The sequence below is a fragment of the Solanum pennellii genome, chromosome 1 (assembly GCF_001406875.1).
Source record: "Solanum pennellii chromosome 1, SPENNV200".
NCBI lineage: Eukaryota > Viridiplantae > Streptophyta > Magnoliopsida > Solanales > Solanaceae > Solanum > Solanum pennellii.
This window is the reverse complement of record NC_028637.1, coordinates 108,193,872-108,211,173: the sequence shown is the minus strand read 5'-3', so window position 1 is coordinate 108,211,173 and position 17,302 is coordinate 108,193,872. Positions and strand designations below refer to the sequence as shown.

General features: G+C 31.2%; 3 protein-coding genes, 1 long non-coding RNA gene and 1 other non-coding gene across 5 annotated transcripts; 3 read left to right on the top strand and 2 right to left on the bottom strand.

Moving 5' to 3' along the window:
* Positions 1-839: 839 nt before the first annotated feature.
* Positions 840-1,524, bottom strand: LOC114078664. Its single transcript, XR_003580357.1, has 2 exons — positions 1,402-1,524; positions 840-1,300 (listed from the first exon to the last, which is right to left on the bottom strand). It is a non-coding gene; the product is annotated as an uncharacterized LOC114078664 (long non-coding RNA).
* Positions 1,525-4,691: 3,167 nt separating this feature from the next.
* On the top strand, positions 4,692-5,595 carry LOC107026701 (auxin-responsive protein SAUR15-like). The gene has a single exon (XM_015227775.2). The coding sequence runs from the start codon at positions 4,822-4,824 to the stop codon at positions 5,131-5,133; it is 312 nt and encodes a 103-aa protein (XP_015083261.1). The 5' UTR covers positions 4,692-4,821; the 3' UTR covers positions 5,134-5,595.
* A 1,200-nt stretch (positions 5,596-6,795) lies between these two features.
* LOC107026710 (auxin-responsive protein SAUR21-like) lies at positions 6,796-7,737 on the top strand. The gene has a single exon (XM_015227787.2). The coding sequence runs from the start codon at positions 7,292-7,294 to the stop codon at positions 7,595-7,597; it is 306 nt and encodes a 101-aa protein (XP_015083273.1). The 5' UTR covers positions 6,796-7,291; the 3' UTR covers positions 7,598-7,737.
* Positions 7,738-10,220: 2,483 nt separating this feature from the next.
* TRNAC-GCA lies at positions 10,221-10,292 on the bottom strand. Its single transcript has one exon. It is a non-coding gene; the product is annotated as a tRNA-Cys (tRNA).
* Positions 10,293-10,923: 631 nt separating this feature from the next.
* Positions 10,924-11,428, top strand: LOC107026739 (auxin-responsive protein SAUR21-like). Its single transcript, XM_015227821.2, has one exon. The coding sequence runs from the start codon at positions 10,974-10,976 to the stop codon at positions 11,271-11,273; it is 300 nt and encodes a 99-aa protein (XP_015083307.1). The 5' UTR covers positions 10,924-10,973; the 3' UTR covers positions 11,274-11,428.
* Positions 11,429-17,302: the final 5,874 nt, after the last annotated feature.

Below are 17,302 nucleotides of genomic sequence, written 5' to 3'. Positions count from 1 at the left end.
CCGGTAACTTCATCTTAGAAGCTCGTTAATGAATTAATAATGTCTTCCATAAATTCAATATCATACATCCGCGGAGAATTAAATTACGTACAAAAGAATATACGTAGAGGTAGCAGGTTTGGTCATTTTAAGCAATTTATTCTATTTAATTTGTTAAATCATTGATGGCTTCTTCGCTTTCAGAAGATGAGGACTTTTTCCGAAGGATAGAGTCATTGTATTCCCGATTCACTTTTAGGATGGGATTGGGTTGTTTGTTGAAGGTCCAAACACATAGAGTTCAGAGTTAGTAAAAACTACTACTCATAGAAAAAATGCTATTTTCATGCAAGTAGGCAATAGCCACTAGTTGGAACATATACATATGCATAATTAAGTTTGAATATTCAACCCCAAAAATACAAAATTTGTTGTGTATTTATGAAAATTATAGACCAAAACACATATATGTGGGCATGCCTTTATTTCCGCAGAAGATAGGAAGGCTAAAGTTATCTTTACATCATTAATGAGTAATGACTTCATAACTTTTTGCAGAAGTAGAAGATACTTATATATAGTTTTAACTTGTAACGTACTTCAATACAGTATGGGAGTTGCAATTTGATACCCGAAAAGAATAAGATTGCATAGTAGAAACAATGGGTGAATGGTGGTATACATAGTAGATAGATACCACCAAGATTCAAGGAAAAGATAATCAAGTGGATATAAATGGCAGACTCAATTTGATTAATTAGCTCTCATTACTTTTATCTTTTTGAGCCAAACAATATACATTTTATTTTTTTATATGATCGTGGTGTTCGAGTCAGCTTTAAAAATAACTCCATGACATATATGTCATTTCCCACCAATAATAATATCAAGTAACTTTGTCCATCAAATATAAAACATAAGTTTTGAACCTGAGACCTCAAGTAGTCGTAGTCAGGTCAAAGTCGTGTGGGGAAGGAACTTAAATTCACAATTTGGCTGTTTCATCAGATTTTGGAAGGAATTCAATAATTGTCTGGGAATTGGGTAGGAGTATTTTATTTGTTGATGATGAAGCAAACATGTGAAGTTGGACCCATTTCACATGATACCAATTGTACACAAGGACAGGCTGAGCTGCGGTGGAACGCAACATCATCTTCCAGTAGCTATTATAAATATATAGTCAGACAAATCATCAAACAGTTTAACTGCATTATCTTTCTCAATTCATTAACAAGCCTTTAATAACAAGATCTAGTGATGGGTATTATTCGTTTACCACCAATTATTTCAAGTGTGAAGCAGTACCACAAACTGCACTCTGTTTTAAGTAAGAAGCAAATATCAGATGTACCAAAAGGACACTTTGCAGTTTACGTAGGAGAAACAGAGAAGAAGAGATACATAGTTCCAATTGCATACCTGAATCACAGTTTGTTCCAGGAATTGCTTCAGATATCAGAGGAAGAATTTGGATTTCAACATTCAATGGGTGGTCTCACGATACCCTGCAATGAAGACGCATTTTTCCATGTCACTTCTCGATTGAACAATTCCTTATGAAGAATCAGTATTAATTAACCGACTATATATTAGAACTTAATTACTGATTTTCTCTTTCATTTCATTTTTTCCTCTTGCAATGCAAGAGCTGTAAATTTTTGTGCAATTAATGTTCACTGGATTGGAATACAATCATTTTATTATTTTTTTTACAATTTTTCATTCTCTTCGAAAAAAAATGTAACTTTGTTTTTTACTAACAACTCAATTTGCCTATACAGTTGAATTTTCGAGGGTACCAAATTTTCTATGTGAATTTCTTTATAAAATGTTAATTATTGTGATTTCTAGGACTTAGTTCTTTATATGTTTCAAATATATAAATTTTATGTTTTTGTGTTTGAGGTCACCGTTAAAATATAAAAGTTTAAATTTTGAAATTTTAACATAAACAAAAAACAAATAAGGTAATAAATAATACTTTTAGTTTCTCCACCCTATTTTAAAATAAGTGAATTTTCATTTATTTATTGTGTTTTAAATAAGTAGAGTTTCATATAATTAAAAAGGCATTAAATTTTTTTGTTTTGATTAATCTCTTGTTTAAGTAAATGAAATTTTATGTAATCAAGAATCATCGAGGAGTTACGTTTTTTTACTGTAGTTAGTTGACTAAGAATGAATTAGTAAAAAGATCCATCTCATATTACTAATCCATCTCATATTACTAATCAAAATCAGAGAAGAGTAAAAAAATCCATCTCATATTACTAATCAAAATCAGAGAAGAATATTTATTATTAATGTACCCTTTAAACTTTTTAGCACTGCACTCTAGTTGTGTGCCTTATACACCACTACCAATATTAATGGCAGATGAGTTTTCTTTGAAATTTACTGGAGCTTGTTTGGATTAACTTAAAAAAAACAGTATTAGCTTTTAAAGTAAAAATAAATAAACAAATTAAAATAAACTTTTAAGCAAAAAAAATAAAATAGGAGAGACCTATTTTTAGTTTTAAATTTATTTTTAAGTTATTTTTTATTTGTAATAATTTATTTTCATATTTGTTAAATTCTTTTAAAAGTTAAAAATTGACTTAAAATTAGATTTGATTAACTTTTAGGACAATCCAAACACCCTCTTAATTATACTTTCAAAGAATTAATTGTAGAGGTAAAATGAAATTTTTTTAAACTCTTTATCTTTGTTTTGTGAATTAACAACAAAATTTGAAACACTTATCTTAGTAATGTGGAGAAGTAATTTACTTAAGAAATGTGTTCAAGCTAAAAATACCTCTTTATCATAAAACAAAGAAAGTATCATTTAGTATAAGGGTCTATTTGGAGTAATTTTTGACTTATGGCTTATAATTTTTGGCTTATTTTTGTTATTATGACTTTAAAATAAGTACTTATAAGCATTTTTTAACTTTATTCAAACATTACAAATCTGTTTAAAATCTATTTTAGCTTAAAAATATCTAAAATAAGTCGATCCAAACGGACACAAATATTCCCTCCGCTTCTGCTTCTTTTTTATATGCATCAATGCACCTTTAGTTCACATGCGTAATCTTATTTTGGCATTACTCATCTTATTTGCCACAAAATTCAATTTTACCTTTATGTGTTTCTAATCTTATACTATTATATCTCTTTTTGATTATACCAAAAATCCATCTAAGAATCTTTAAAAACGCGGATAGAGTCTAACAAATTTATGAGCCATCGTCAATCTGCAGACACACACAATAATGGCTTATCATAAAATCATAAATGTGCCTAATGATTTCTTTTCCTTTTGGCAACTTCTTCGTAGTAACTAATGTGTGTTTGTAAATTTAAAAATCCAATATACGCGGAATGTACAAAATGAATATACAGACAGGTAGTGGATATTGGTCAATCTAAGCAATTTATTTTATTAAGTGTTTAGTCCTTACTTAATAAATTAAATCATTTGGTGGTTTGTTCAAACTTAATAATACTGAAATTTGTTTTTGTTCACATAGAAATTATCTTTTCGTCCTTTTCATTTCCTTTTGTTGCAAGCTACATTAATAAGATCTATTATGTAGGTCTTCTCTCTCCCAATATCAACGGAGAGATTACCTATTCTAAAATATTTATCCATATTTATGAGGCCTCAAATTTTTGGAGGCTTAAAAGCAAAAGTTTTATTGGTTCTCCTGTTGTCCTTGTACTTTAAATGGTGATACCTTTAAATAATAACATCGTTATAAAAAAATTTTATTTACACCACTGAACAAAGAATAATTTTAAAAACATGTTCTTTATCAATTGAAATTTCAGAAAAGATATAAAGTACGGATACATGTCATGATTTATTGTATTACACCATGATAAAAAATAAAATAACATTAAAGTAAAAGGAAGATCAACCCAACACATGAAGGATAGTTTTTGCTCTCTCTGACAATTTATACTTTTGAAATTTGATTATTACGCGCTTCATCATTTGTAATGTGGAGTAAAGCTATCAAGTTTTCTTTTTTGGGTTTTTCACCTTGGTGTTCGGTATTCATATTAGAGTTCGATTAAATTTCGATTCGCACCAGAAAGACCCACATTAGGTAAAGCGCTCCCTAATAAAGGTGACTCTGTACTCAGGAGGATTCGAACCCGAGACCTCTTGGTTAAGGATGAAGGAGTACTTAACGCTACAATTTTTTGGTGGTTATTTCCATGCAAGTTGCCACCGGTTGGAAACTTAATTAGAAACTTCAACAACAACAATAATTGAGCAGAAGAGTAGAATTCTTTATTGTGCCATAAGCTGACACAAATTGTGAAGATATTAGACAATTAAATAATGGCTTCACAACTATGGAAAACAGAAATATATACGTAGTGACTTCAGGAACTACTTGTACTTGTAAGGACTTGCACTTTCGTGGAGAACCTCAACAACAATAAGGCAGCATGGGAGTTACAATTTGGTAGAAAAAAATAATGTTGATAAATATGCATTTTGTATTAGTCCAAAGTGGAAACAATGGGAGAATAGTGGTATATATATTACCACTTTATGGCCACCCTCATCACTATGCTATACTTGGAAAGAATACTATATTGCTCATCAATTGGAAATTGTGAATGTTAAATAAAATACTCACCATGTGAAGTAGGCCCTTTTTCACATGCCATAAATTATATAGTCCACAAGGACAACTGACCTGGAAGCACATCACTATAAATATTAACCTTAAGTTTACAAACTTCAGAGAACCATAACAAGTCAGTCAAATCATTAAACACCTTAAGTTATTCTTCACAAGTACCAGTTTTCAGTCATAATTAGAAGATCTAGTGATGGGTATTATTCGTTTGCCATCAATTATTTCAAGTGTGAAGCAATTTCACAAACTACACTCTGTTCTTATGAGGAATCAAATTTCAAATGATGTACCGAAAGGACATTTTGCGGTTTACGTAGGAGAAACAGAGAAGAAGAAGAAACGATACGTTGTTCCAATAGCATACTTAAATCAAACTTCGTTCCAGGAATTGCTTCAGAAAGCAGAGGAAGAGTTTGGATATCAACATTCAATGGGCGGTCTCACAATACCTTGCAATGAGGACGCATTTTTTCATGTCACTTCTCGATTGAACACTTGTTCATGATACGAACAAGTGTTCTTTCTTTTATTTTGATTTGATTTGTTTTTCCTCTTGTCATGCAAGAGCTGTAAATTGAATATCTTCAAAGTTTTCCTCTGGTGAATATTGTTCAGAGGATTGGAAAAGCAAATATACAATCAATTTTTTATTTTTTTTAACATTCTTCATTGTCCTCGAACCTTAAACCTCAATAAATTGAAATCTTAGAGCAGCCAGTGAGTTCAACTAGCAACCACTCCCGTTTCATTATCATTGTCAAGAAGGAATACTTAGTACAACTTGGATTGTGGTGTAATGATAAGATTGTTTTAATTAACCAGAGATTTCAGGTTCAAGCTTCGAGTATGAAAAAGACATTGTTTGTAGCGCCAATGAACCTTGTTTGGGATTTCATGTAGTGCATTGGATTCAAACACTATTTCATATACTTGTAAATATTATTAGACGATTTAACATGATATAAAAGTATATAGAAATTTTGAATTGGAATCTCACAACATTATCAAAATATATTTTTTCACGTATCCTACTTGAGTAAAAATTTAAATACTTGATACATTTTATCATTTAAAATAACGAAGTAAAAATTACTACTCGTAGAAATACTATCTTCATGCAAGTTGCCACTTGCAACTAGTTGACTACCAAATTAAAGAATTCAACACCGATAATTATTAGCACAAGTGGAAATAATGGCTTACCAAATCACATGAATGTGGGCAGTTACTTCCATGAAAAAAAAAAAGGGTTGTAAGCCAATGAATTTAGACGTTGGAATTTGCACTAAACATTATCTTTAGACATGTACCTCTAAGGACTCTTTAAACTTAATTCACCAATCACCAACGACAAGATCACAAGAAGGCAGCATGGTCAAAGTGCACATATAGTGATAACAAATTTATTTTTTATTTTTGGCACAAATAATACTCTCTCTTTTCAATAATACTAGTCTAACTAATATCTCCGTCCCTAATTACTCGTCCACTTTTTCTTTTATAGTTATCCCTAATTACTTGTCCATTTTGACAAATCAAGAAAGAACAATTTTTTTTACCTTTTATACTCACAATTAAATAACTAATTACTTTGAAAAATATAGAATTTTTCATCCACTTCATAATTCATAGGAATAAAATGATAAACTCACTACATCATTAATTATTTTCTTAATAGGTGTGTCAATTCAAAAGTGAACAAATAAAAAGGAACAGAGGGAGTATTAACTTACTAGCTTCTTAAGAAATCCTAAATAGAATAAATGCAAGGTTTTGAAAAATATAATAGAAAAATGAGTATAACTAATAATAAGGGTAAATTAAGAATTAAATGTAAAACTAAAAATGCACAAATATTATTAGACATTTCAAAATAGTATAGTGTACAATTATTATTGGACAAAGATTATATATATATATATGGATAAACATATACATGCCTAAAGTGGAAACAATGGGAGAATAGTGGTATAGATATAACCATCTTATGGCCATCCGTCATCACCAAAATTCAGGAATAGATAAAAATGAGTGGATGGTAGAGTAGAACAAACTCTCCAAGTAATTGTATTTATGCTCCAAAAGGACCACTGTTCTCCCTATAATTGGCAACTAATTAGTTCAAAGTCCTAACTAATTAGTTTGGCCAAAACTTAAAAGAGGTGGCAAAATCTAATCCGCTCCATCCATCTAAGTTTAAAACTAGTATTTTTTTTTAGTTTAATTACATTGGCTATCACTATACAAAGGTTTTGGTCATGTTGAATTATAGTAACTCATTCATTGATCCAACTCATTAGATACCTCTACTAGTCTTTTCGGCAAGTTCCAGAACCTTACACGCGCTCCGTACAATAAAATTTTATACGTATCTTTTATTTTTTCCATTATAAAAGAAGACCTATTTACGATGCAACACGCATTGGAACTATAACAACCCATACCGCACTACTTATATCAAGTAAGAATATGAAGCATGTGAAGTAGGGACTCTCCCACATGGAACCAATTGACCTGCCGTGGCACGCAACATATTGCAATTTGCTAGCAGACTCTATAAATATATAGACTAGAACAACTCAGTCAAATCATCAAACACCTTCAGTGCATTATTCCTCTCACATCAAATACCAAAACTTATCTTCAAAATCAAAGATCTAGTGATGGGCATTATTCGTTTACCATCAATTATTTCCAGTTTGAAGCAATTTCACAAACTACACTCTGCTGTTGCTCGGAGTCAAATAACAGATGTACCAAAAGGACATTTAGCAGTTTACGTTGGAGAAACAGAGAAAAAGCAGCGATACGTAGTTCCAATTGCATACCTGAATCACAGTTCGTTCCAGGAATTGCTTCAGAAAGCTGAGGAAGAATTTGGATTTCAACATTCAATGGGCGGTCTCACAATACCCTGCAACGAGGATGCATTTTTCCATGTTACTTCTCGATTGAACAATTCCTTATGATGAAACAATTATATTAGTGATAGATTATAGTAGAGATTAATTAGTGTTTTCCTCTTTCATTCTTTTTTTCTCACTCTGAGAATGTTAACTGTATGTACAAAGCTTACCACTACAATCAAATGGAATTCCAATTCTCGAAATACTTGTTTTAAAATCACTTTTGTTTGTTATAGCTAAAAAATAAATAAATAAGTATGTTAAATTATTTATTATGCTAAAAAATAAAAATATAAATTACTTCCATAGATAAATGTACGAAGAATAATTTTAAAGAAGTCCTATAATTATTATTATACTTTCAAGTGATGCATGATTGGAATATTATAAATAATTTGATACAAAAGGAGCCCTTATTAATATGAAGATCCAAGAGTAATTAGGCTGTCATCTAGGTTTGGAATCAGATAATCATTAAGATGAATTAGGTAAACTAATCATTAAGGAATATGACTTTTTAATAAAGACAAAAGAAAGATACATAATTTTGTTAGGACAATTAATTATCGCTTACAATTCAAACAATCAATAAATCAAATTATTCTTTGACTATGTGATATACTTACCATTTTAAGAACCAAAAGAAAAATTTTAATCGCAATATTAAATAATTTTAAAAAAAATTATATTAAAAATTAATTAATTTAATCATTTATTTTAATGGGAACCTATAAAATAAAATGATTTTACATTGCCGCATCACGTCCATGTGATGAGAAGTCACACACAAAAAGAGAGGAAATGAAAAAGAATGACCAATATGAGCAGGTGGTTGCGATTCTTTTATTTAGTCGAGAGATTTTTGAGTTTAAATAAAAATTAATCTAGTTAAAAATGTAGGCTTTAAAAATAAATTTTATACTGTATTTTTTTCGTTATTTTTTACTTGTCTAATTTTTCTTTGATAGTTTTCTCTAATTAGTTGTCTATTTTGACAAATCAAGAAATGACTAATTCTTTTAAAAATATGAAACTTTTCATCCACTTCATAATTAATAGAGGTAAAATAATAAATCTACAACATTATTTATTGTTCTTCTAATAAATATGTCAATTCAAAAATAAATAAATAAAAAGAAACATAGAAAGTGTACAATTTAATCAATTTTTTAAACAAATGAAATAAACAAAAGACTTCAAATTTCAAATGCATGTACTTCTAATTAAGGACATGTGCTCTTTGCGTAACCCCCGGAATGAGAAGAAATAAATAGTCCCTTCTTCATGTGTTCTATTTCTTCTTTTCATACTATCATTACAATTTTAAAATATTATTAATAAAATTAGTTTAATAGAATACACATCTTATTAAAATGACTCCAAATAAATGGCTAAGGGTGTTGCCCTTTTAGTAGAATTTACTTTATGTTTTGCTTAAAACATATTTTATCAGAAAAAATCATATCAAGTTAATTATAAAGAGTTTAAAGCTCAATGAATAAACTAAAGTATAAATATGTATATATATATATATAATAGTTACATATAATATAGTTAATTGACATTCTTTCTTTTCCATTTTTAAAAATAAAATATTACATTCTATAATTAGTATTGACTCCTAATATTATACCTACATAATTAAAATAAAAAAATTCAAAAAGGCACTTTAAATTTCATTTTGAATTAAGTTAACACAAACAAAGAAAAAGAGAAAAATAAAACAATGTAAGTAGTAATTAATGTGTGCGAGGAATATTTACAGTGAAATGTATATATTAATGTTCACCTAATTTAATAGTACGGTTGCTGCAAGTTGAGTTTCTCCACATACACAAATTAATTTCACTTAAATGAACTGAATATTACTTAAATCTACCAAGTCAACTCTGATTTTGTTAATTTTTTTTTAATTTATGAGATCTGTGCCACAGATTCTCTGGGGATTTTGATAAGTAACAAGATTTATGCATTAATTCATCCTTCAATTATAAAGTCTGCATACTATAGCTGTTAAGAATATTTATGCATTCATTCTTAGAAACTTAGTGCTTGAATAAATAATATATTCAAATGTATGCATACATAGAGATACTAGTTGGATCTGGTACTCCATTAATTAGTTCATCAATATTTTAAGAAATAATCATTGGTTTGGTTTAGTCTAATCTCTTCAATACAGAATTCATGTGCGTTCGTTCACATTTAGGATCGGAATCCTGTTGACTACTTTAATATAATTTGTTACGCAAGAAAATATATATTTTCGACTAGCTAGTTAACTGGAGTTTAACGTTAACTCGTGATTCTGTTATACAAATTGTTGTACTACTGGGAGTTGCAAGTTGATATAAAAAAAATTGTTAACGATTTATACAGAAGGCAACATTAATACTTTAGCGACCAAGATGTTGTTTCTATTTGGTCTATGTTTTGGCAAAAACTGTCCACAAGTTTGTCATGAGCAGCACTATAAGTAACCGGCGGCATCGACCTCTCGGAGGTCGTGGATAAGCTTCTTAGCATTCATTCATAGCATTGTCATAAAATTAGCAGAAAATTTTACACTTTTCATAGCATAACATAATGCTAACCATTACTTCGTTTATAAAGTTACATAGTCAAGACACTAAGTCTCACCTAGACACAATAATTTTTAAATCCTTTAAAGAGTAAAAAATATTGAAGGGCCCAACCGGGTTCGAACCGGTGACCTCTTGATCTGCAGTCAAATGCTCTACCACTGAGCTATGGACCCTTGATGTCAGTTCATAAGTAATTAAGATAAATCAATCTTGTAATTAATGTTTAAATTTTACTAATCACCTTTTCCAGAGTTTATGCATAGAAGAAGCTAAAATTCACATGAATGTGTTGTTACTCTATTTCCAAGGCATCATACACTTTACAAATAAGCCGGCTATTTAATAATTAGCCACCTCTGACTAAATGACATATTCCGTCAGAGTAGTTGCCTACATTATTTGTTATTTTTAAATTAATATATCTACTAAAAAATATATAATTTAATATAGTAAATTTTTTATTTTATTTATTAATTATGAAATGAATGAATTAACAATTTAATATTTTTAAAAAGTTTATTTTTTTTCAAAGTAAATACGTGATGGTATAATAAGTAAAAAGAAATTTTTTTTTTTTGATTTGTTAAAATAAACAAGTAAATAAAAATAAGTAAATAAAAAAGAAATTAGGAAATATTTTATAATTAATATTTTCTTAAATGAGCTTATAATATTAGTATAGCCATGTGAGATAGGGACCCATAGTCCATAATAACAGCTGATTTTCGGTGGCAAAACATGTAACCTTGCTTATATAAACACATAAATACTTTTCCAAAACTCCAAACTACAAAACAAGTTAATTACTCAATCTCAAAAAACACCAACGTTATTCTAGTTTCAATATCAAAAATATGGCTATTCGTTTGCTATCTATGATTTCTGGTGTGAAGCAATTCCACAAATTGCAATCTGTTGTTACTCGAAATCAAATATCAGATGTACCGAAAGGACATTTTGCAGTTTACGTTGGAGAGACAGAGATAAAACGATACGTAGTTCCAATTGAATACTTAAATCACATTTCGTTCCAGGAATTGCTTCAGAAAGCAGAGGAAGAATTCGGGTTTCAACATCCAATGGGCGGTCTCACAATACCTTGCAACGAAGATGCATTTTTTCATGTCACTTCTCGATTGGAGACTTGTTTATGATCTATACACTAGATTAGTTAGAGATTATAAGATTTTGAATTTTGTTGATTTTTTTTTCCTCTTGCCACACAAGAGATGTAAATTTAATTATATATAAACAAAGCATTGGAATCAATTTTTGTCTTGGAGATTATAATAGACAGACATCTTCTAAATTTTTGGTGCTTAATCATCTGATTATGTAATGCTAGTCATTTTAAATTTTTGGAGTAGAATTTGCATTTTCACAGATCCTATTTGATAATTGATTAGTGTACTTCCAGTATTGTTTTAAGTAATTAGGAAAGAGTTAATAACTTAGATGGTTACTCAACTATCCGTTGTGTATGTGATCCAGAAGGCAATAAAAGCGCAAGCCTTGGCCGATCATCTTGCAAAAAATCTTGGCGACTAAGAATATGAACCGCTCAAGACCTATTTCCCAGATGAAGAGATATCGTTTGTGGGTGAAGATATTTTTGAAGCATACCTTGGTTGGAAGGTATTTTTTGATGGAGCGGCAAACCACAAAGGAAAAGGTATCGGAGCGTTTTAGTGTCGGAATCTGGTCAGCACTATCCTACGGCTAAACTCCAATTTAATTGCACGAACAACATGTCTTAATATGAAGCTTGTATCCTTGGTTTGAAAATGGCCATTGACATGAATGTCCACGAGTTGCTGGTTATTGGAGTTTCAGATTTGTTGATTCATTAGGTTCAAGGAGAATGGGTTGTGAAGTACCCAATGGTCACACCGTACGTGCAATATATACAGAAGTTGTGCAAGAGTTTTCGTAAGATTGAATTCAGACACACTTCCAGAACGCAGAACGAGTTAGCTGATGCTCTTGCCACTATCACCTCAATGATTAAACATCCATATACTAATTATATTGATCCTTTGGACATATAATTAAAAGAACACTCATTCCATTGTTCACATGTTGAAGCAGAACTAGACGGTTTGCCATGGTATTTTGATATCAAGAAGTGTTTATAAATCGAGATTTATCCTGAGAATGCGACATTTAACCAGAAGAAGTCGATACGCCATATGACTCTTAATTTCTTTCCAAGCGGGGGAAATCCTTTATAGGAGGACTCCAAATTTAGGTCTTCACAGATGTATTGATGCTATGGAAGTTGCAAAGCTTCTTGAACAAATACATGCTGGAGTTTGTAGTACTCACATGAATGGACTCACTCTAGCAAGGAAAATCCTTCAAGCCGGTTACTTTTGGATGACTATGGAGCATGATTGCTGCAAGTTTGTGCAGAAATGTAATAATTGTCAAGTGCATGGTGATCTGATTTGAGTGTCGCCTTACGAACTCAATGTTATAAGTTCACCTTGGCCTTTCGTAGCTTAAGGCATGGATGTCATTGGTCCAATAGTATCAACCGCTTCTAATGGACACATATTTATTTTGATTGTTATTGACTACTTCACCAAGTGGGTGGAAGCAGCTTCGTACAAGTTGATAACCAAGAAAGTTGTAGCTCATTTTGTCCGCAATAATATAATATCCAGGTTTGGAGTACCAGAATCCATCATCACTGATAATGGTGCAAATCTCAATCGTTATTTGATGAGAGATATATGTGAGCAGTTTAAGATTACTGACGAAACTCCACCGCTTATCGTCCTCAATTGAATAGAGCTATAAAGGCTGCCAACAAGAACATCAAAAAGATTTTGAGGAAAATGATTGACAATCACCGAGGTTGGCACGAGATGTTGTCATATGCTTTGTTGGGATATCGAACTACTGTCAGAACGTCGTTGGAGCTACCCCATACTTGCTAGTATATGGAACAGAAGCAGTCATACCTACTAAAGTTGAGATACCTTTTTTAAGAATCATCCAAGAGATTGATTTGAGTAATGTTGAATAGGTTAGCAAGTGGATTAATCAGTTAACCTTGATTGATAGAAGAGAATAGTTGCTTTTTATCATGGTCAACTATATCGACAGAGAAATTCGTGCTTTTCACAAGAGAGTCAGAGCAAGAATCTTCTAAATCGGTCAATTGGTCCTTAAACGCATTTTTCCTCATCAGGATGAGTATAAAGGGAAGTTTTCACTAAATTGGCAAGGACCTTACATGGTTCGCAAAGTGTTATCTGGGGGTGCTTTGATCCTGTCGGAGATGGATGGCACCGCATGGCCGAAACCGATCAATTCAGATGCTGTCAAGAGATATTATGTGTGAAGCTTCAGTTTGTATTTCTATCATTTCTCTGTATTCGTTCTATTTGCTAGTAATTGCTTTGTTTAAATTTGTCGCGCCCCATTTTCGCAGAAAACGGGTTTTGTGCGCGACCTAACAACTCTTTTGGGATTTCGAGTTTGGAGTCGCCACCTAACGAATTAAGGCGCGTTAGGGCACCTATATAACCTAACTAAGTCTAACTAAGGTCAACGAGCCAGAGATTAGGGTAAGGGTTCAAATTACCTCGAGGGGAAGGTGTTAGGCATCCCTCGAGGTCCACAAGTGTGGGTCCCGGCCGTGTTTCATGCAATATATGGGGGTTACAAGTAGCAAATAAAGTCACTTCATTTATTGATTTATTTAAGTAGCATGCTTGCTAAGTGATGACATAATATAAAACAATTAAGACTATTTTATTAATTTTAATATGTGAGCTAAGCAATAAAAATAAAATAGATATACTAAACAATTAATAAAGAGATAAGCGAGAGAATAGAAAAGAGACGAATAAATAAGCAAACAATTTTATATTTTTTTAAACTACCCCAAACAAACATAATTATTAAACAAGTAAAAGGTAAAGTGGGAAAGGAGACTCAAAAGAGACTTTTGGATCAGGACTCGACTTTTCTTTTATTTTTCGATAGGCTGCCGTATAGGGACAGACAAAACCAAAGTTTGTCTTTCAAGCCTGAGTCGATGTCATCATCTCCATAGGGCCAACTACCCCTACCCAACCACCGCATGCATTTCGTACCTAAAAGGTTCCTAATCGTCCCAACTTTATTGTCCAAGAGGCATTGGACTCTTAAAGGGTGGATTTAGACAAAATAGAATATAAGGCCCTCCTAGACACCAAGTCAAACAGGCAAGACAAATAACACGGTCATTTTAGCACGGTAGGTTTCAATTTGGCCTCTGAATTTAAATAGACATGCTTGCAAACAACACATAATTGTGAAAAGTTTCATGCTAAGTGTGTGAGCATACAAAGTTACGATAACAAAACAAAGATTAATTATGATGGCAAAAATATGACATGGATATGGATTTCAGGAAATACATGCAGAGATGTATTGGTTCAAAGTGACAAAAATGCTTTGAGAAATTATTTGATAGTGAGCATAAAATATGCAACAAAATTATTTGAATTATTTAACATGCTGAAAATTGATTTTAACGGGCTAATTGACATTTGTCTTGTTACTTTAAATCCTAGGGACATGATTTTTGTATGAGCATGTTGAAAAATTATTAGTACTAAACGTTATAAAAATCTAATCGATTTAACCTACCAAGATTATTAGAATCTAATTTTAACATGCAAAAGTTATTAGAATTTATTTTAAAACTCTTTAACAAACTTAAAGTTTTTTTTGTAAAATAACTAAGCATGGTGATGATTAATATTATTCAGAGCTAACAAAATAATGACTAGCTTATTATTAATCAATTGACAAAATTTACGAAAGAAAACAAGATTTAACACATATTCATGACAAGTTAATTAACATGATCAAGTTATAGCAGGTTTCTCAACAATTTGGCATAATAATTTTATTAGCAATTTGAGATTAGGTAAACTTGATTAATGAACTACCAAACTCAAGTTGTTAAAACATGCGAGAATAATTAAAAATTAATTAACCTTGATTTTGTTAGTTGAATCCTATAAGCATGATATTTAACCTTATTATTTAAATCCTATAGGCATGATTTCTAATGAGTTGTAAATAAACAACAAATTAGCATATAATCCCCTCCCTTAGGTGATCCCCCCAAAATATTTTATTTTTTTATAGAGAGTGTTAAAGAGTTGTACAAATATTACAAGTAAAAATAAAGAGCGAATAAATACATATATAACAATAGAATGAACGAGGCTTAGTCCACAATTTCTTCTAGGCAAATCTTCAACATCTTGAACTTTAAGTTCAAAACCTGGAAGAAGAGATACTGTAACACAAATACGATGAGAAAATAATTGTAATATAGAATGCTCATAGTAGCAAATTACTCTCATATATATGTAAATAACACACAAAAAGAGATAAAGAATGACCATAGTTATATTTCAAACATAAAAGGATAATGAAACTAACTTGGATGCTTCCTTGTTGTTTCGTTCAACACACGAATATTATAAATATGCAAAAATCAAATTGAAACTAATGAAGAGGACTAACCAATTATGCAGAAAAAATTATCAACTTGAATGATGAGTTGAGAGAATGAATGTGTATGAGCAACGAGAGAATGAGGAAAATTGTAGCAAGAGTAGTGTGAGTTGGAGAATGTGTTCTTCTCAAGATGTAAATGTGTGAATGAGTTGATGATTTTATTGAAGGGAGGGGGTCTTATTTATATAGCAAAAAGGGGTGCACTTAATAAGGGAAATAAATAAATAAAGGAATCAATTATAATACTATTTCCTTAATTTAGAGGGGAGCTAAAATCAGAAAATTATAGGAATATTTCATTACCAAATATAAACAAGTAAGAATAAATTAATAGAGCAAAATATTTTCTCCTTAAATAAAGAGGAGCCAAAATCAGAAAGTTTTAAAATATTTAACCAAATATATGAACAATTAAATATGACAAGGAAATAATAAGATTGTCATAAACAAATAAGTAAGAATTAATCAAACCAAATATTAATGGAAGGAGAAATTAATTAAAATTATTTTTCTTATTGCAAAGGGCCAAAAAAAGCTTTTTAATTATTTACCATAAGTCAAACAAGTAAGAAAAAAAAATCTATTTTCCATAATTAAGCAAAAGCTAATGGCAGATTAAAGTTTAGTTACTGGTTGAAATTATACTCAATCAACCACATAGAAAAGATTATTTTAGGGAAAAGAAAGTCGAATAAAGACAAACCGTTCACAAGCCAAATTTCGACAATTCTTATCTCAATCCAAAAAATTAATAAAGAACTCAATCAGAAGATTACTACATCTAATAATTTCTTTGGCAAGTTTTACTAGAATATAATAAAATAAACAGATATCATCCCAGGGCACCTAATCATCAAAAATTGGCTAGATCAAATTCAAAATTTGTCCAAATTAAGAGATAGATTATCAAACAAATCATAATTGGCAGAGATTGAGGGGTGTGAATTAGTCTTAAACAAAAGAGGATCACATTAGTATGGAATAAAAGTTTTTTCAATATTATCAACCTAAAGCACTCAACTATCATTCGATTCAAAATGACTTTAACACAAGAATTACAACAACAGATTTAGAGAATCATAAAATAGTAACACATGCTTAGCATGAAATACATATGTCATTGATTTTCATAAGAACATGTTTGCAGAAAATAACATGGTCACATATCAAACTAAGATAAATTAAATAATGGATGAAATAAAGGAAGAAACCTGGACGGATCTGTAAAGATCCGTCTTTAGAACTGGAAACTCGCACATTATTCGAACGATGCTCATTACTTGTGAACGATACTCGTCTGATTGGTGGTTGTGGCCTCGCCTGACTGCTATCCAGCTGCTGGTTGCCGTCGTCTGCTGGCCGCTGCTGCTACTGGCGGGGCTGGTTTCTCGTTGTTGGCCGGAGAAGAGAGAATGAAAGAGAGAAGAGAGGAGAGGCGGCGGCGCTGGGGCTGCTGGCTGGCGTTGCCGGCTGCTGCTGGCGGGGCTCGCAGGCTGCTGGTCAGATGAGGAGAAAAGGAGAAGAAGAGGGGAGGAGAGGAGAGGGAAGAAGGGAGAAAAGAAAAAACGAAGAAGGAACGAGAGGGAGAGCTCACCGGCGATGATGGCTTTCGCCGGAAAAAATGGAGGAGAGGAAGAGAGAAGGGAGGCGGATG

Coding starts and splice junctions, on each gene's coding strand:
- LOC107026710 (XM_015227787.2), top strand. CDS start 7,292: ATGGGCATTATTCGTTTACCATCAATTATTTCCAGTTTGAAGCAATTT.
- LOC107026701 (XM_015227775.2), top strand. CDS start 4,822: ATGGGTATTATTCGTTTGCCATCAATTATTTCAAGTGTGAAGCAATTT.
- LOC107026739 (XM_015227821.2), top strand. CDS start 10,974: ATGGCTATTCGTTTGCTATCTATGATTTCTGGTGTGAAGCAATTCCAC.